Genomic DNA, 19376 nt, shown 5'->3' with positions numbered 1-19376 from the left:
ATTTGGCGCCCAGGGGTATAAAAGCAACCCTTTCTTCTTCCTCTAGCCCAATCTTTCCCATTTGAACTACCCTCCATTAGATCTTGAAAAAGCTCACACCCCATTGATTCCTCCAACAAATCTCGCCCAAACTTTGATGATTCAAAGAGGAATTTGTGACCCCCCCTACTTGTGCTTACCAACCTTGTTACTCCAGGAGTTTGGAGGCTGCTAAGCAGTAGGAGTCTCCAAAACACTTTGATGTGTGTAAACCATGGTATATCTGCTAACAGTGGATACAATCATGCTAAAATACTGTTGTTTTTTCAATACTTTGGGTTTTACAATAATTTGCTGCCAAACACACCCAAATGGTTGGCGGCAAAACATCTCTCGGTTTTTCCAATTGCTAGCCCAAGTTTGTCTAATGTGTGGCAATCCACCAGGCGGGGGCAGGATATGTACTCCACGAGCTGCCCAGGTAGCTTATCCAGCAGACCTTGGAGAACCTTCTGACCTGCACACAAAATTGTTGCCGTTCAGTGATGGGTGTCGCAGTTATTTTTCAGGTCAGGAATAGCCACGGTGGTAAAGCAGCCGGAGTTAGTCGAAGGTATGTGAAACTGCTGCTGACCTCCATTTTTCTTCATGCGAGCAAACTGTACAATGTTCCGGCTCGCGACATGACCTGTTGAGCTTTCCAGCCGCTTACCGTAGCCCGCCTCTAGCATCTGACAAAGCCAGGGGGAATTGTCAGATAAACATTAGTGATACTTCATGTTGTAGTGAAAAATAACCAGGCAGCCTTTGCTTATCAGGCAAACTACATGTGATTAGTTGAATTGTTTCTGGAGGTGCAAGTGAATTCCTGCATCTTCGTTGGACGCATGGCACCGCAGATGCCGTTGAAGTGCCCTCATGAAGCTCAATTCTGAAAATATTCAGTAAATGTGTACCTTCATTCCTGTGAAATCAGCATCCCCTATTCCCACAATGATAATAGACAAGGGCAACTCTGATGCCCTCACAGTAGAATCTACTGTTTCTTGCTTGTCAGTAAATTCTCCAGCCTGCAAACAATGCTTGGGTGAATTTTGTGAACTGACAGCGATCACATGAGGATATCTGATTACATACCGTAATAATGAGCAAGACCGAATATGTTTTACTTCCATTTTCCACAGAATGGCTGACAATTTCTGCAGCTTTGTTGATCACAGGCCCAAACATGGTTGGCCCCGCAAGGGAAACCAATTTTAGAGTAGATTCATAAGCTGCAAATGCCTCAGCAACTCCTGTGAGCTGTGATAGGAATAGACAAGTCCGTAAACATCAAAAGGCGGTCTAAGAAATACAAGTGCTATCAGCTGCAAAAAATGCATCACATCTGCAAAAGTGATATATAAGCAATATGATTAAAATATCATTAGTTATTCTGTACTATTATACACGTTCTGCTCTAACATTTTGGCAGCATTCAGCAACAATTCTGGAACAACATCATTTTGTAGCACGATATTTCTTGTGCCAATAGATCGAACATGATAAGAACATCACTATTTTGTAACCATGACATTCATGAGTCGAACAGGAATCTAATTTCTGAGTCAACAATATCTGCCTGCTAACATTTGCAAGGCCGAAGGGTATTCGAAGCTTAACAGAACTGGGCTCTGGAGCGCTACGTTCTCGTGTGTGAAACATTAGTTGTTCAGTTAAATATTACTGATGAAAAACAAGTAAATGAACGAAGTACATAATGAATCTTACCTCCTCACTGACCAAGTTGAAACAGCGTGATAGATGATGGCCTTGTATAGATGCACCAAAACCCAATGCTTGAATTTTGCTACCATTGCCATACGACCGCAGAACTTTGCCGACCCCTTGTATTGCCTGGTGCATCATATGGTTCAATGAGAAGGCCTTCAGTTTCAAGAATTTCGAATTGACGTCATAAAATTCCTAACCTGCTGGTATAAGTTTAGACTGCCAGAGGGGTCAATGTAGTGCCAAGACCATTGTGAACCAGGATTACCATTATTTGCTGGAAACACAAGCACAAAAAAATCGTACATAAACAACAAATCTTTAACATAGCTACATAAAAATCATTTAAGCTGTTAATTAATAAACTAACCTGTAAAATCTATAGCCACCATAAACTTGAGCTCAAAACCGTAGGATATATAGTCCAAGAAAGTATATTTTACCTTTTCCTGGAAATTATCCAAGAATAGTTTTCCTTTCTTTCTTTTTAAGAGCTGTCCTTTCAAAAGAACAAAGATTGCTTACATCAAGAGGCTAGAAGGAGTGATTTTTTGTTAAGTAGATTGCGTCGTATAATTAAAATCTAACCTTCCTTTGTCCCTTATGGCTGTATAAATCTGCTCCAGCTTTTGACTTATACAGTGTTTCAAGCTCACTGACAGTTGTATGGAGAGTCCTATTTGTCAAAACAGTAATGAAAATGATTAAACTAAGGGATCAATGGCAAAATATGCCAAACTACTTTCTCAACAAACCTACCCAATAATTCTGTGATTTCCATTGGCATCAAAATCTAAACACTCAACTAGCAGTGGGGTATCCTGAAATAAAGTCACAGGTTGAAAAACAAAAGATCAGATTAACCTTGAATTGCACATGGGCAAAACTTGGCGACGAAAATATTCATTTTCGGAATAATAGCACTAACTTGGCACCCGCCAAAAAGATAAATGTACTTGCCTTGCTACCATACTGTTGTGATGTCAGTGCCATAGGCCTCCAAACAGGTTTTAAACTGTTATCGACCACTTCTGTTTCACAGAGAGGAATTGCAGTAGGACTTTCTGACAACCTTGAGATTCTCAGGAAGGGATCCTGCATAACATAAATCAATCATTTACAACTGCAACTAATCTGCCACCTTATAACTACCAAGGAAGTTATACATACACTTTTTGAGTCAGTGCCCTTGTTATACAGGTTCAGGCAGTGGAATGTCATCTCAACTGCCATCCTTGACGAAACATTTTCTTGAGCATGAACAGTCAATGTGCTATGTAGTGGAGCTCCATAATCATTTCGGAGGTTCAGTTTTAGGCTCCGATTTGGCCTTGTCAGTACCTGGGAAAACAACAAAGGGGTGCAAAATAAAATGTAAGGAGAATGAATTTTTGTTTCTTTTCCTTCATTTGCATTTATTTAGGGAAATTATATAGTGCAGCTGGATTATGCATTGGATCATCTAACTGATGTTGGACAACCTCGGATAAACTGCAGATGGCTTCCCCTAGAAAATATTGATCACCCCAACACAACATCTGCATAAGATAAATGATTTAGACTTCAATAGTTGCGTATAAAGTAACAGACTAGAAATTCCAAGGAGGCTATTATATTAAGGAAGAAGAATTGTTACAGAGATACATGGCCTAACATATCAATGGAACAAACTTAGGCTAACCTTATAGAAAGAAAAACAGAAAACAGTTAAAAGGTACATGATCATGAAGGAGGCTATAATGTTGCTGCCTTGTGTGAGTCACTAAGGTAAAAGATAGCCTAAAGAAAACTTGCAATTATTTTTCTGCTAAACGAAACAATTCTAACATCAGCATCTTCCAGATTAATATTCTGTCCAAATTCTACCTCTTTGTTTTGAGCACTCGTTGATTGTATATGGACAATGTGAGTTTTCATATCTTTCGTCTTTTAACCCGCAAAAATCTTTCGTCTTTTGACCGATGTTTCATTACGCAGGGGCAATAATGAGCAAACAAACACAGGTAAAATGCTCACATGTGTGCGGAAGAAAGAATGAGGCCCCAAACGTGTAATCTGGCTACATGTTTAATACCATTTACTGAGTCCATCTGTTTGGAGGCTTAATTCTTTGTTGGGAAAATATGCATCACCATGTAAGATTGTTTTGGTAGAAAACAATGTGCTGAATTCTTTCACCATTTTACTAGGCATGTTGATTATGTTTTAACATATTGGCCATTTTCTCCTGCATGACTGCATAATATTGTACTGACCACAGACCTCTTTTCAATAATTATTTTCTATTAGCACGAAAGGATTAAAGGATTTACACCACTAAATGTGGCCATACAAGAATAATGAAGAAAGTGAAATAAAACAACAAAGCTTGTCTTGATTTCAAACATGGCTCCAACAAAAACATGAATTACGGGCCCAGAATATACCTTCACTGGTGTATTGAGATGCTTTTTGGCAATGTCATATATCCTGAATCTATGATGAGCCAAAAAAAAGCAGCACTCAGTATGAGATTTCTAGAAGTAATGAGTATTTTATATTTTTATAAACTTACGTGAGTGGTTGCACAACCGCAAATCTGTAATTTATTATGGTTCTCGTGACCCACAATGGTTCCAGTGAATTCAATATCACTTCAGTGCGGCCAATCTCTTCAAGGTCTTCATTTACTTTTGTGTAAACCACTAAAATAGCATTAGTCTGCACCAAGCAAAGTAGATGACAGTTATAGGCTCTGGTACACACATGTACTGTAAAAGATTTTGTACACCACAATGAAAACTGGACAGCATGATACATGTGTACTGATGCAATAACATATTCAAACACAATTAAATTGAATTAAATAAAGCATTGCAATGAACTTTGGCGTACAGACAAAGATATCAAAATAATAACGAAAACAGAGCAATCTACCGTGAAAATGAGGCGCATCGCTTTCTGCAATGGTGGTTTCATGTTTCAGCTATTCGGAGCATAAGCCATATTTTCTTAGATACAACTAATATTGGGATGCAAAAGGTATTTTTCCACTGGAATTGTAGTTCTTTACATACAACTTATAGGGCTAAATTAGAAATCCATTTCTTTTTGCCTTTTGTATCACAACTATCCTCATAAAACTACAAGCCTAAACAATGCCAATTTGGAACTCCCGATATTGCTGAGCACACACTTTTTTGGTTCTAGAAAAAGGTTAGAAAATACAAATAACACGTGGATATAGCAAACTCGGTCCGGTCCCTTGGGAGCGCAAAAGATAACTAACATTGAGCAACATCTAGTTCAGTTCCAAGACTTTATTTCACTTTCAAAGTTATTGTCCAAAAATTGAGCCGCACAAGCAGGAAGGGAATATGAATGCAGAGATTGAAATGTGGGAACAACTGAATGTTAGTTCTTACCTCAAAAGGAGTATCTGCATTTCCCAACTTGGAAGCTGAAAAAGATAACTGTAATGCAGGAATATGGCGATAGGTCAGTGAAATGGGATCATATTGACATCCACTATCAGATCGAGTTAATCATGCAACGCCCACTACGTCGAATTGGTTCTTCTATGTTACTGCTGGCTCAGGTTAGAAAAGAAGAGGAAAAAGCTTGCTACTCTTCTAGCATATACTACGTAGATTATTGTAAGGTCTAAACATTTTAACAGATAAACAGAGACTAAAAAATTCTTCTAGCCCAAAATTCAGACATCGGCATGAATTATGACTCATGACACATAGGTGGCACACAAATCGCTGCAAGCATATATATACTTGCTTCACTCAGACTTAGTGGTATTATGTTTTATTGAACAACTTCTAAACTACAGGGAACTTAATTAATCATTTAATCTTATAATTGCCTCCAACCGATCATGGATAAAACGTCCACGACTGCCGAGCGCTGAAGTGAGCATATATACCTCGAGAGGGGTGTAGAGGCCGTGAAGCGCGCGGCTGTTCACCCAACACTGGCTCTTCCCCGCTGCGGTGTAACATCCCAAAATTTCAATTTGGAATGTTATACATTAGATCATCGTTGCATATCATATTTTATTTTGCATTTTGGTTGATCCTAGAAATTCTACGCAACTCAATGACCCACGGAGAGAGTTCGGGATTTCGTTATTTTCATATTTGAGTTTTCTCAAATTTTGAGAATAGGATCATTCGATTTTATTTATTTTATCATCAATTATTTCTATTACAAAAATATGAGAGAGGGAATAAAATGACTTTCCCAAAATAAAGAAATATTGAGGATCAAATAGTAAAATCAAATAAGATTTTATTTCGGAGTTTTTCGGTGTTTTATTTAAATTTAGGAAAAATGTGCGTTTTTCAAAATTGCATTTAGGTCCCAAATAAATGTTCACCTTGTGCGGCTTGATTTTAGAAGCCCGCGAAAATTTATTTCGGAATTTTTGGAGTCGGTTTAGTATTTATTTTTATTTTTATTCTGCGCGTAATTATTTAAAAAAAACGCGCACCGGCCTACGGGCCGTGTCCGACCTGGACACCGGCCCGGGCAGGCTTTATAAGCCGGGGCAGCCCCCCCGGGCAAACCCTAGCCGCCCCAGCCCCAAGTCGCCACTGACGCCGCCGCCCCGCCGCCGACGCCTCCGCCCCGCCGCCGTCGCCGCGCCGCCCCGCCGCCCGCCGCCGTCGCCGCCGCCTCGAAATCCACGCCGGTTTTTTTTATTTTTTTTCGAAAAACCGTTCGGTTTTTCCGTCGGTTTTTTTAGATTTGGTTTTTTTAAATAGATCGGTTTTTCCAGTTTATTTAAATAGTAAGCGTTCGTCCGTTCGTTCGTTTTAGCGAGCGTTCGTCGTTTTTTTATTTTCTCGGATTAAATCCGCGATTTTTCTGATCGCGATTCCTGATCCTATTTTCGTTTTAGTATAACTTTTCGCTCGTTTATCGGAATCAGGCGATTCAAGCGCCTGGAGTTTCGTCTCGAAACCCTCTATCCGTTTAACCAACTTAAACCAGATTTTGCTACTGTAGAATTCTCTCTAGATCTAGATTAGTAGAACGAAGTTGTTTTCTTTCGCCGTTTGACTTTCGTTGCTTCGTTCGATTTGATTCTTTTTGCCAACCGGAGTTCTTAAGTTGAACCTTTTGGTTAGATCTCTTATTTGAGTTTTACCCGTGCATTAGATGAGTACTTATTGTATGCTTGTTTGTTTGTCTGCGATAGAATACCCGGAGTGCGCCACTTGTTACTTCGAATCTCTAGGTTTCGCGGATCATCAGCAAGACAAGTAACACTTTGATCATAAATTTTCTGCTACCCAGTTTTATTGCATTAGATCAATCCTCACACATTGCATGATTAGGATCTAATTAAATTGTGGGATGGGAAGTAGTTGAGGTAGTACCTATTACCTGTTTATTATCAAACCTTTGGGAGTTACTTCTACGTTTGTTTATTATGCCATGCTATGCTAGTAGACGTGGATTGGGTGAGTGATATCCATGACAGATGTGAGTTTGTTAATTAATGGTTTATCTAAGGTGGCAACTTAAACACACATCTGGGTGGATTGAGGCACCTGGGTATTTCAGGACTTGCCTGTTTTCTTTTGGACCGCCACCCAGGCTCAAAGGGATCACGAGACTATTCATACTAGAAACTTCCGTGTGCAGCCACAAACTATTATGGGCTCTAGCATAGTTGACTAAGTCGTGCGAACTCTTACAGTGGTAGACTAGCAGATGTAGGGGATGTAGGTGGTACGGTCTACCCGATCGTAAGGTGCTAGCGCTTCTGAAAGACTATGTCTCGGTCATCCGTCTTCTCAAACACCTTGTAGTGCGAGAAACCAAACGGAGGCGATCGAGTCTTGTGGGGAAAAGTGCGCAAACCTCTGCAGAGTGTATAAACTAATCATGGTTAGCCGTGTCCCCGGTTATGGACATCTTGAGTATCTAGTACCTGGATTATCATGTGAATCTCAACATGTACTCTAAATTAATTTTGTTGGGTTATGTTTAATGATGATGTTTAATTGGGATTGAGAATGATGTCAACCATTCTCAATGTTTAACAACTACCATGATAGTTAAATAAATTTATTCCTTTGTAGTAGGGAAAAATTGGCTTTACGCAAAACTGTAACCATAGAGCTTTACACCAGCCAAATATGCATATAGTATAGCTGTTTCATTCCATTACTCTCTATGTGTTACCTTGCCAGCATATTCCATGTGCTGACCCGTTTCGGGCTGCAACGTTAATGTTGCAGACTTTTCAGACAACGATTAAGGAGTTTTAGGTCGTGGTTCTATACTCAGTGATGCCGTTGGAGTTGATGGACTCACTTATCTTCCAAGCCTTCCGCTGTTATCGTTATTAGATGGCCTTAAGCCATATTTATTGTAATAAGTTCTCTTATGAGACACTCGATGTAATAAGTGTGTGATTGCTACTCTGTTGTAAATCCTCCGAGTACTGTGTGGTGTCAGCATTACTGATCCAGGGATGACACCGGAGCACAGAGATCAGACTATTTGAGGTCTGGTCGCTACAGAGATGGTATCAGAGCACACGCTGACTGTAGGACATGACCACTAAGCTAAAAGACCTAGATCACTTTTCACTCTCTCCTCTTCTGACTTCTCATCTTTTCTACTCTTTAGGATGGCGGATGCAAGGAACAAGTTCACGCAACCGGATGAAGATACACCCTTTGGACGTCACTTGAAGGAAGTCACTAGATACCTGAACATAGGAGTACCAAGCTTTACAGGAACCTATAACGCCACTTTACCTGAAGAAGAGCGCTGGATGATTCAAGTTCAAGTTCCAGGAAGGACGTTCATGCCAGTCACTGAGCCCATAGAGTTTTCTTTTGATGCACCAACTTGGAGTCTAGGAATGAGCATGGCAGCTCACATCGCCATGGGACGCATTGGAGAAGTCTACCGCAAGGATCTCAAGGATACTATCTACCAGATTTGTGGGCGCCGAGATGAACACTGGGAGATGATCAGCACCAGGAAGGATAGATCAATCATAGCTTTTATCCAGGAGCTAAACCAACACATTCGACGACAGGAGAACCAGATGTGCGCCGACATGATAGATCTGAAGAAGGCTAAGACTAGAATCAAGGAACTGGAGGAAGAACTCAAGGCTACACGTGAAGATTATGAAGAGGAAATTGAAGTATTGGTGGAGAAGAATGACGACCTGATCAAGAAGATTGGAATATTTATGGGAGGCCCTACGCCAGTAGAGGAAGACGAAGAACCCAAGGAGATTAGCCCGGAAGACTACATCATCATCGACGGCACCGACTCGGATCCAGATAGTAGCGATGATGACTATGTTGATGAAGCTGGAGCAGATATCATGGAGTCTGCAACCGAAGAATATTTCTAGTAGACCACCTCATCAGTAGTAGTAGTCCACCATGTAAAAATAGCAGTCCGAGCACTTGTTGCGATAGATAGATCGATTGTATGCCCTTGTTTGATTGAATGAAGTGAATTGTTTGCTTTTGCCTCATGTGCATATGGGTAGTGTTATCTCTTTAGACCCCCTCTATTCTTACATCTCATCTTTTCTAAAACCCCTCAGATGCCTCCGAGACGTGACCCCAAATTTGCCTTTCCACCGGAGCTCACCCAGTTGATCCAGCAGCAGAACACATTGATGCAGTTGCTAGTCCAGAATCAAAACCAGGGGAACAACAACAACAACCCACCACCATCACCACCAGTTGGCCACTTAGCCCGTTTTCTTAGGCTAAATCCGCCGGTGTTTTCCAGTAGCACCGAGCTGATAGTAGCAGATGATTGGCTCCGCAAGACAGCTAGGGAGTTAACCACAGCAGGATGCACAGATGCGGAGAAGGTGAAATTTGCCGCACATCAGCTAGAAGGACCCGCAGCATCATGGTGGGAGAATTTCACAGCCACTTTCCCAGTCGATACTGTCACATGGGACCAGTTTCAGCAGGCTTTTCGTACTGCACATGTTTCAGCAGGAGCTATGGCCATGAAGAAGCGTGAGTTTCGCAACTTGCGTCAAGGAGGACGGACAGTTGGCCAGCATGTAGAGGATTTTAGTAAGTTAGCACGTTATGCACCAGATGACGTCGCTACAGATGCAACTAAGCAGGAGAAGTTTCTGGAAGGACTGAATGATGAGTTGAGCATGCAGTTGATGGTAGCAACCTTCAACAACTATCAGGAGTTGGTAGATCGTGCCCTTATGATTGAAGGGAAGCATCAGCAAATTGAGAATCACAAGAGGAAGTATGGACAAGGGAAGTACAATTCAGGAGCTCAGCAGAAGCCACGTTTTACCCCTAGACCGGGAGGACATTTTCAGCATACCCATGGAGGAGGTAGCTCGCACAATCACAATGGCACCAATAATGGTAATGGCAATGGAGGAAGCAACGGCTAGAATCGCACCAACCCCTCAACCCCAGCCAAGAAGAACCTGAGCCAAGTCACTTGCTTTAAGTGTTAGAAGACCGGACATTATGCCAATGAATGTCCTGAAGGCCAAAATGGCAATGGAAGTTCTGGGAAGAAGCCGAACCCTTTCAACAAGGGACATGTGAACCACGTTAGCATGGAGGAGGTTGAAGCTCAGCCCGATGTAGTAATAGGTAAGTTTTTGGTTAAGTCATTTACTGCACTCGTTCTTTTTGATACTGGTGCATCACATTTATACATCTCAAGGGGATTTGTGGATAAGTATAACCTATCAACCCAAGCCCTTAGGTCACCCATGTTAGTAACCTCGCCTGGAGCAGAGTATGTGGCTAGTCTATGGTGTGATCGGTTACCATTAAGGATTGGTAACTATGTTTTTCCCTCAGACCTAATAGTATTGGAATCCCAAGGATTGGATGTGATATTAGGCATGGATTGGTTATCAAAGTATGAAGGGAATATTGAATGTGCTAGTAAGTCAATTTTGCTTACCACCCCAGAAGGGAGAAGGATCAAGTATGTATCCCGGCATGTGCCAAAGAGGACTCAAGTAAATTGCCTAACAGGAGTTGTGTAGGAGGAAGTACCAGTGGTAAAGGATTTCCCTGAAGTATTTCCAGAGGAGTTGCCAGGCATGCCACCGGATAGAGATATTGAGTTTTTGATTGAGCTATTGCCAGGCATAGGGCCAATATCAAAGAGACCATATAGGATGCCAACAAAGGATTTGGTGGAAATTAAGAAGCAGATTAAGGAGTTACTGGATAAGGGATATATCCGCCCAAGTTCTTCACCTTGGGGATCACCAGTACTTCTAGTGGAGAAAAAGGATGGATCATTAAGGATGGTTGTTGATTATCGAGGATTGAATGAAGTAACGATCAAGAACAAGTACCCACTACCAATGATCAATGATCTATTTGATCGATTGCAAGGAGCTAAGGTATTTTCCAAGATCGGTCTGCGATCAGGATACCACCAGTTGAAGATTCGGGAACATGATATTCTGAAGACAGCTTTTACCACCAGGTATGGGCTGTACGAGTATACCGTTATGTCATTTGGTCTGACTAACGCACCTGCCTATTTTATGAACATGATGAACAAAGTATTTATGGGAGTTTTTGGATAAGTTCGTCGTGGTGTTCATTGATGATATCCTGGTTTACTCGAAGAATGAAGAGGAGCATAAGGAACATTTGCGACTAGTACTTGGAAAGCTCAGAGAACATCAATTATATGGCAAGTTCAGCAAATGTGAGTTTTGGTTGAAGGAAGTAGGATTCCTCGGACACGTTATATCTGGAGAAGGTATAGCAGTTGATCCCACTAAAGTTGATACCGTGACCAAGTGGGAAGCCCCGACAACAGTTGGAGAGATCCGGAGTTTTCTTGGACTCGCAGGATACTACCGGAGATTCATTGAGAATTTCTCAAAGATTGCGAAGCCTATGACTGAGTTGTTGAAGAAAGATACCAAGTTCATATGGACGGAGGAATGTGAGGCTAGTTTCCAGGAGTTGAAGATGTTGGAAATATGCCCTAGAGGCAATAATAAAATGATTATTATATTTCCTTGTTCATGATAATTGTCTATTATTCATGCTATAATTGTATTATCCGGAAATCGTAATACATGTGTGAATACATAGACCACAATGTGTCCCTAGTGAGCCTCTAGTTGACTAGCTCGTTGATCAACAGATAGTCATGGTTTCCTGGCTATGGACATGGGGATGTCATTGATAACGGGATCACATCATTAGGAGAATGATGTGATGGACAAGACCCAAACCTAAGCATAGCACAAAGATCGTGTAGTTTGTTTGCTGTAGCTTTTCTGGATGCCAAGTATCATTTCCTTAGACCATGAGATTATACAACTCCCGGATGCCGTAGGAGTGCCTTGGGTGTGCCAAACGTCACAACGTAACTGGGTGACTATAAAGGTACATTACAGGTATCTCCGAAAGTGTCTGTTGGGTTGGCACGAATCGAGACTGGGATTTGTCACTCCGTATGACGGAGAGGTATCTCTGGGCCCACTCGGTAATGCATCATCATAATGAGCTCAATGTGATCAAGTGGTTGATCACGGGATCATGCATTACGGTACGAGTAAAGTGACTTGCCGGTAACGAGACTAAACGAGGTATTGGGATACCGACGATCAAGTCTCGGGCAAGTAACGTACCGATTGACAAAGGGAATTGAGTACAGGATTGATTAGGTCCTCGACATCGTGGTTCATCTGATGAGATCATCGAGGAGCATGTGGGAGCCAAAATGGGTATCCAGATCCCGCTGTTGGTTATTGACCAGAGAGTCGTCTCGGTCATGTCTGCTTGTCTCTCCAACCCGTAGGGTCTACACACTTAAGGTTCGGTGACGCTAGGGTTGTATAGATATGAGTATGCAGTAATTCGAAAGTTGTTCGGAGTCCTGGATGAGATCCTGGACGTCACAAGAAGTTCCGGAATGGTCCGGAGGTGAAGAATTATATATATGAAGTGTTATTTCGGCCATCGGGAAAGTTTCGGGGTCACCGGTATTGTACCGGGACCACCGGATGGGTCCCGGGGGTCCACCGGGTGGGGCCACCCATCCCGGAGGGCCCCATGGGCTGAAGTGGGGAGGGGAACTAGCCCATAGTGGGCTGGTGGGCCCCCCCTTGGGCCCCCATGCGCCTAGGGTTGGGAACCCTAGGGGAGGGGGCACCTCCACTTGCCTTGGGGGGTACTCCACCCCCTTGGCCGCCGCCCCCCCTAGGAGATCCCATCTCCTAGGGCCGGCGCACCCCCCTAGGGGGCCTATATAAAGGGGGGGGGGAGGGAGGGCAGCCGCACCTCAATCCTTGCCGCCTCCCTCTCCCCTGCTACACCTTTCCCTCTCGCAGAAGCTCGGCGAAGCCCTGCTGCGGTGACTGCTGCATCCACCACCATGCCGTCGTGCTGCTGGATATTCATCAACCTCTCCTTCCCCCTTGCTGGATCAAGAAGGAGACGTCATGCTGACCGTACGTGTGTTGAACGCGGAGGTGCCGTCCGTTCGGCGCTAGGATCTCCGGTGATTTGGATCACGATGAGTACGACTCCCTCATCCCCGTTCTTTGAATGCTTCTGCTCGCGATCTACAAAGGTATGTAGATGCATCCGATCACTCGTTGCTAGATGAACTCATAGATGGATCTTGGTGAAAACGTAGGAATTTTTTTTGTTTTCTGCAATGTTCCCCAACAGAAGAAACGCTTGGTTACCTCACCAGTGTTGATTTTGCCAGACCAGACCAAAGATTATGAGGTGTATTGCGACGCTTCACGTCGAGGACTTGGAGCAGTGCTTATGCAGGAAGGGAGAGTTGTTTCATATGCCTCAAGACAACTGAAACCACATGAGTTGAATTATGCCACGCATGATTTGGAGTTAGCAGCCGTAGTGCATGCTTTGAAAACATGGAGGCATTTCCTCATTGGAAATCATTGTGAGGTGTACACGAATCATAAGAGTTTGAAGTACATTTTCACACAGAAGGAGTTGAATCTCAGACAAAGGAGATGGTTGGAGCTCATCAAGGATTATGATATGAGATTGCATTATCACCCCGGAAAAGCTAATGTAGTAGCTGACGCATTAAGCCGTAAGAGCCATGTCAATACATTAATGACGGGAGAAATACCCAAGGCGTTAGCAGAAAATCTTTGAGAGTTATGTTTAGAAATAGTTCCGAGAGGCTATGTAGCAGCATTGGAGATTCAGTCAACTTTGATGGATAGAATCAGAGAAGCTCAGAAGACTGACAAAGAAATTGCCGTTATTAAGGAGAAACTTAGCAAAGGAAAAGCTAAGGGATTTCATGAGGATGAGCACGATACCCTATGGTTTGAAGACCGCGTTTACGTGCCCAATGACCCGGAGATCAGGAAGTTGATACTGCAAGAGGCACACCACTCACCGTATTCGATTCACCCAGGAAATACCAAGATGTATTTGGATTTGAAAGATATTTTCTGGTGGACCGGAATGAAGAAGGATATTGCGGAGTACGTAGCAGTTTGTGATGTATGTCAGAGAGTAAAGGCAGAGCATCAGAAGCCAGCAGGATTGTACAACCATTGCCGATACCCGAATGGAAGTGGGATAAGTTAGGCATGGATTTTATCACGGGATTGCCCAGGACTCGTTCAGGCTATGACTCAATTTGTGTTGTAGTCAATCGATTGACGAAAGTAGCTCATTTCATCCCAGTAAAGACCACTTACACCAGTGCTAAGTTGGCAAAGATATACATGACCAGGATCGTATGTTTGCATGGAGTTCCAAGGAGTATCGTATCAGATAGAGGAACCCAGTTTACCTCAAAGTTCTGGAAGTAGTTGCACGAAACTTTGGGTACCAGGCTAGAATTCAGTACAGCTTTTCATCCACAGACAGATGGACAGACCGAGAGAGTTAATCAGATTTTGGAGGATATGCTGAGAGCTTGTGCGCTAGATTACGGATCTAGTTGGGACGATAATTTGCCATATGTAGAGTTCTCTTATAACAACAGTTACCAAACCAGTTTAAAGATGGCCCCTTTCGAAGCATTGTACGGAAGGAGGTGCAGGACACCTTTGTCGTGGGATGAAGTTGGAGACCGCCAGTTGTTTGGACCTGACTTGATTAAGGAGTCTGAACAGAAGGTGAAATTGATTCGCGATAGGCTCAAGGTAGCTCAATCCAGACAGAAAAGTTATGCAGATTCTAAACGCAAGGAGACAGTTTACGAAATCGGAGATAGAGCTTATCTTTGAGTATCTCCACTTTGGGGAACAAAGCGTTTTGGAGTTAAAGGGAAGTTAGCGCCATGATTTGTAGGACCATATCGAGTTTTGGAGCGTATGGGAGAAGTAGCCTACAAGTTGGAATTGCCTGAAGGATTGTCAGGAGTTCATGATGTGTTCCACGTTTCCCAGTTGAAGAAGTGTCACATGGAGATGGCTGACATACCGTTGAGAGACACAGTGCCATTGGAAACAATTCAGTTGGATAATGATTTGACGTACGTGGAGAAACCAGTTAAGATTCTCGAGTTTGCCAGCCGAGTTACTCGCAGCAAGGTTACCAAGTTTTGCAAAGTTCAGTGGAGCCACCACACGGAGGATGAAGCCACCTAGGAACGAGAGGAAGAATTGCTCAAGGACCACCCTCACCTATTTTCTATCCAACCCGAATCTCGAGGGCGAGATTCATCTTAAGGGGGGTAGGTTTGTAACATACCAAATTTTCAATTTGGAATGTTATACATTAGATCATCGTTGCATATCATATTTTATTTTGCATTTTGATTGATCTTAGAAATTCTACGCAACTCAATGACCCACGGAGAGAGTTGGGGATTTCATTATTTTCATATTTGAGTTTTCTCAAATTTTGAGAATAGGATCATTTGATTTTATTTATTTTATCATCAATTATTTCTATTACAAAAATATGAGAGAGGGAATAAAATGACTTTCCCAAAATAAAGAAATATTGAGGATCAAATAATAAAATCAAATAAGATCTTATTTCGGAGTTTTTCGGTGTTTTATTTGAATTTAGGAAAAATGTGCGTTTTTCAAAATTGCATTTAGGTCCCAAATAAATGTTCACCTTGTGCGGCTTGATTTTAGAAGCCCGTGAAAATTTATTCGGGAATTTTTGGAGTCCGTTTAGTATTTCTTTCTATTTTTCTTCTGCGCGTAATTATTTTAAAAAAACACGCACCGACCTACAGGCCGTGTCCGACCTGGACACCGGCCCGGGCAGGCTTTATAAGTCGGGGCAGCCCACCCGGGCAAACGCTAGCCGCCCCAGCCCCAAGCCGCCGCCGCCGCCGCCGCCCCGCCGCGCCGCCCGCCGCCTCCGCACGCCGCCCGAGGTTCGCCGCCGCCTCAAAATCCGTGCCTTTTTTATATTTTTTTCGAAAAACCGTTCGGTTTTTCCGTCGGTTTTTTTAAATAGATCGGTTTTTCCTGTTTATTTAAATAGTGAGTGTTCGTCCGTTCGTTCGTTTTAGCGAGCGTTCGTCGTTTTTTCATTTTCTCGGATTAAATCCGCGATTTTTCTGATCGCGATTCCTGATCCGATTTTCGTTTTAGTATAACTTTTCGCTCGTTTATCGGAATCAGGCGATTCAAGCGCCTGGAGTTTCGTCTCGAAACCCTCTATCCATTTAACCAACTTAAACCAGATTTTTCTACTGTAAAAGTTTCCCTAGATCCAGATTAGTAGAACGAAATTGTTTTCTTTCGCCGTTTGACTTTTGTTGCTTCGTTCGATTTGATTTTTTTTGCCAACCGGAGTTCTTAAGTTGAACCTTCTGGTTAGATCTCTTATTTGAGTTTTACCCGTGCATTAGATGAGTATTTATTGTATGCTTGTTTGTTTGTCTGCGATAGAATACCCGGAGTGCGCCGCTTGTTACTTCGAATCTGTAGGTTTCGCGGATCATCAGCAAGGCAAGTAACACTTTGATCATACCTTTTCTACTACCCAGTTTTATTGCATTAGATCAATCCTCACACATTGCATGATTAGGATCTAATTAAATTGTGGGATGGGAAGTAGTTGAGGTAGTACCTATTACCTGTTTATTATCAAACCTTTGGGAGTTACTTCTACGTTTGCTTATTATGCCATGCTATGCTAGTAGACGTGGATTTGGTGAGTGATATCCATGACAGATGTGAGTTTGTTAATTAATGGTTTATCTAAGGTGGCAACTTAAACACACATCTGGGTGGATTGAGGCACCTGGGTATTCCAGGACTTGCCTGTTTTCTTTTGGACCGCCACCCAGGCTCAAAGGGATCATGAGACTATTCATACTAGAAACTTCCGTGTGCAGCCACAAGCTATTATGGGCTCTAGCATAGTTGACTAAGTCGTGCGAACTCTTACAGTGGTAGACTAGCAGATGTAGGGGATGTAGGTGGTACGGTCTACCCGATCGTAAGGTGCTAGCGCTTCTGAAAGACTATGTCTCGGTCATCCGTCTTCTCAAACACCTTGTAGTGCGAGAAACCAAACGGAGGCGATCGAGTCTTGTGGAGAAAAGTGCGCAAACCTTTGCAGAGTGTATAAAATAATCATGGTTAGCCGTGTCCCCGGTTATGGACATCTTGAGTATTTAGTACCTGGATTATCATGTGAATCTCAACATGTTACTCTAAATTAATTTTTTTGGGTTATGTTTAATGATGATGTTTAATTGGGATTGAGAATGCTGTCAACCATTCTCAATGTTTAACAACTACCATGGTAGTTAAATAAATTTATTCCTTTGTAGTCGAGAAAAATTGGCTTTACGCAAAACTGTAACCATAGAGCTTTCCACCAGCCAAATATGCATATAGTATAGCTGTTTCATTCCATTACTCTCTATGTGTTACCTTGCCAGCATATTCCATGTGCTGACCCGTTTCGGGCTGCAACGTTAATGTTGCAGACTTTTCAGACGACGATTAAGGAGTTTTAGGTCGTGGTTCTATACTCAGTGATGCCGTTGGAGTTGATGGACTCACTTATCTTCCAAGCCTTCCGCTGTTATCGTTATTAGATGGCCTTAAGCCATATTTATTGTAATAAGTTCTCTTATGAGACACTCGATGTAATAAGTGTGTGATTGCTACTCTGCTATAAATCCTCCGAGTACTGTGTGGTGTCAGCATTACTGATCCAGGGATGACATCGAAGCACAGAGATCAGACTGTTTGAGGTCTGGTCGCTACATGCGGCCGGCCCGCGGACGACCATCGTGCCTACGCTGCCGCCGCACCAGTCCATCTGTAATGCCCGTTGCCTTAGAGCGGTCGAGGCGTGATCAGACGGGGAGCTCACAGAGAGAGATCAGCGAGAGAGAGAGAGAGAGAGATCAGCGAGAGAGAGAGAGAGAGAGAGAGACCAAAGACGGGAGTCGCTACTTCGATGGGTCTCTGGGTCTTATATATACCCGACCACCTCGCCGATGGTTGGCATGATTTTTTTATGTCAAAAATATTTAACATGTCAATATTTGGCAAGGCCTCATAAAACGTTGGCAATGTTTGTTAAGTTTTGGCATTATTAATTTCTGGCTTGCCAAATTGTGGTAGCAAACTGAACTGAGCCGTGTCTGCGACAGCGCGTCCAGCGGTCAGGTGTTACACCATCCTCTGTCTAGAAGTACCATATTTGGTTGAGATGCACGCTCTCGCCACTCGGCCGGCGCGCTCCGTTTCCGACCAGGCGGATTAACCTGATTGGTAAGTGACACTACGTGCCTATGTTCGCTCATGCTTCCATTGCAAGTTTGCAACCATCGCCGGGGCAAGCTACAACGCACAACCCGGCATTGTGTTTTTTCTTCGACCTGTGTCGTTCTTTTGCCACAACCGATGCTTGGCGATGCTGGAACCAATGTGTGGCTTTGCTGGAACTGACGATGAAAGGAGAGCGACCGATGATGGAGGATGTGATACGTCCATTTTGCATCACTAGTTTTTTAATTACAATTTACTCTTTATCAATGAAAATTTACACATTATTGCTCAATTCTAATGCCTTTTCCACTTCAATTCTCATGTAATGCACACAGAGGAAAATTTTCATGGAAATACCACACAATTGGAAAATAGAGGCAAAACAACAACATAGAAAAAGTATTTTGAGCTCTAAAAAGGCTGAAAATTTTACTGAATTATTTTTGAGGTAAAGAAGCCAGGAGGCAAAAGTAGGGCCAGAGGGGGCTCAACCTCCACGCGGCCTGGCCACACACCCCCTAGCTGCGTGGAGGCCCTAGTTGATGCCTCTCGACGCCCTTTGGCTATAAATTCTGTTCTGACCTAAAAAATTCTATGGAATTAATCTGTGATTTTTCTGCCACCACTGCAAGGCGGAACGAGGTGGAGCCCTTTTGTCCTCCGGCAGGCTGATTCTGCCAAAGATCCATCCCTCCGAGAGGGGGATGAAGCCATCATCATCACCAACACTTCATTCATCATTGTGATCATCATGTCTATCAACATCTCCATCAACACCACCATCTTCATCAACTTCATTCACCCCATCTTTTTAATCTATGAACTTTTACCTCAGATGCTTTGCTGAGTGTAGTTTATGGTGTTGATTACTCCTTGTAGTTGATGCTTAGAAATTTTATTGGTGAAAGATTCATATGTT

At 42.7% G+C, this 19376-nt stretch overlaps 1 protein-coding gene across 1 annotated transcript; it reads right to left on the bottom strand.

Annotated features, from left to right (window-relative positions):
• Positions 1-320: 320 nt before the first annotated feature.
• LOC123153561 (protein BONZAI 3-like) lies at positions 321-18002 on the bottom strand. Its single transcript, XM_044572632.1, has 17 exons — positions 17948-18002; positions 5663-5724; positions 5154-5201; positions 4304-4449; positions 4176-4224; positions 3231-3287; positions 2920-3090; positions 2710-2844; positions 2509-2570; positions 2338-2425; positions 2120-2243; positions 1950-2026; positions 1750-1875; positions 1117-1281; positions 936-1049; positions 614-710; positions 321-496 (listed from the first exon to the last, which is right to left on the bottom strand). Exons 1-17 carry the CDS (start codon positions 18000-18002, stop codon positions 321-323), a joined length of 1752 nt encoding a protein of 583 aa, XP_044428567.1.
• Positions 18003-19376: the final 1374 nt, after the last annotated feature.

Source organism: Triticum aestivum, chromosome 7A (genome assembly GCF_018294505.1).
Source record: "Triticum aestivum cultivar Chinese Spring chromosome 7A, IWGSC CS RefSeq v2.1, whole genome shotgun sequence".
Classification (NCBI taxonomy): Eukaryota; Viridiplantae; Streptophyta; class Magnoliopsida; order Poales; family Poaceae; genus Triticum; species Triticum aestivum.
This window is presented reverse-complemented; position numbering and strand designations above follow the sequence as displayed.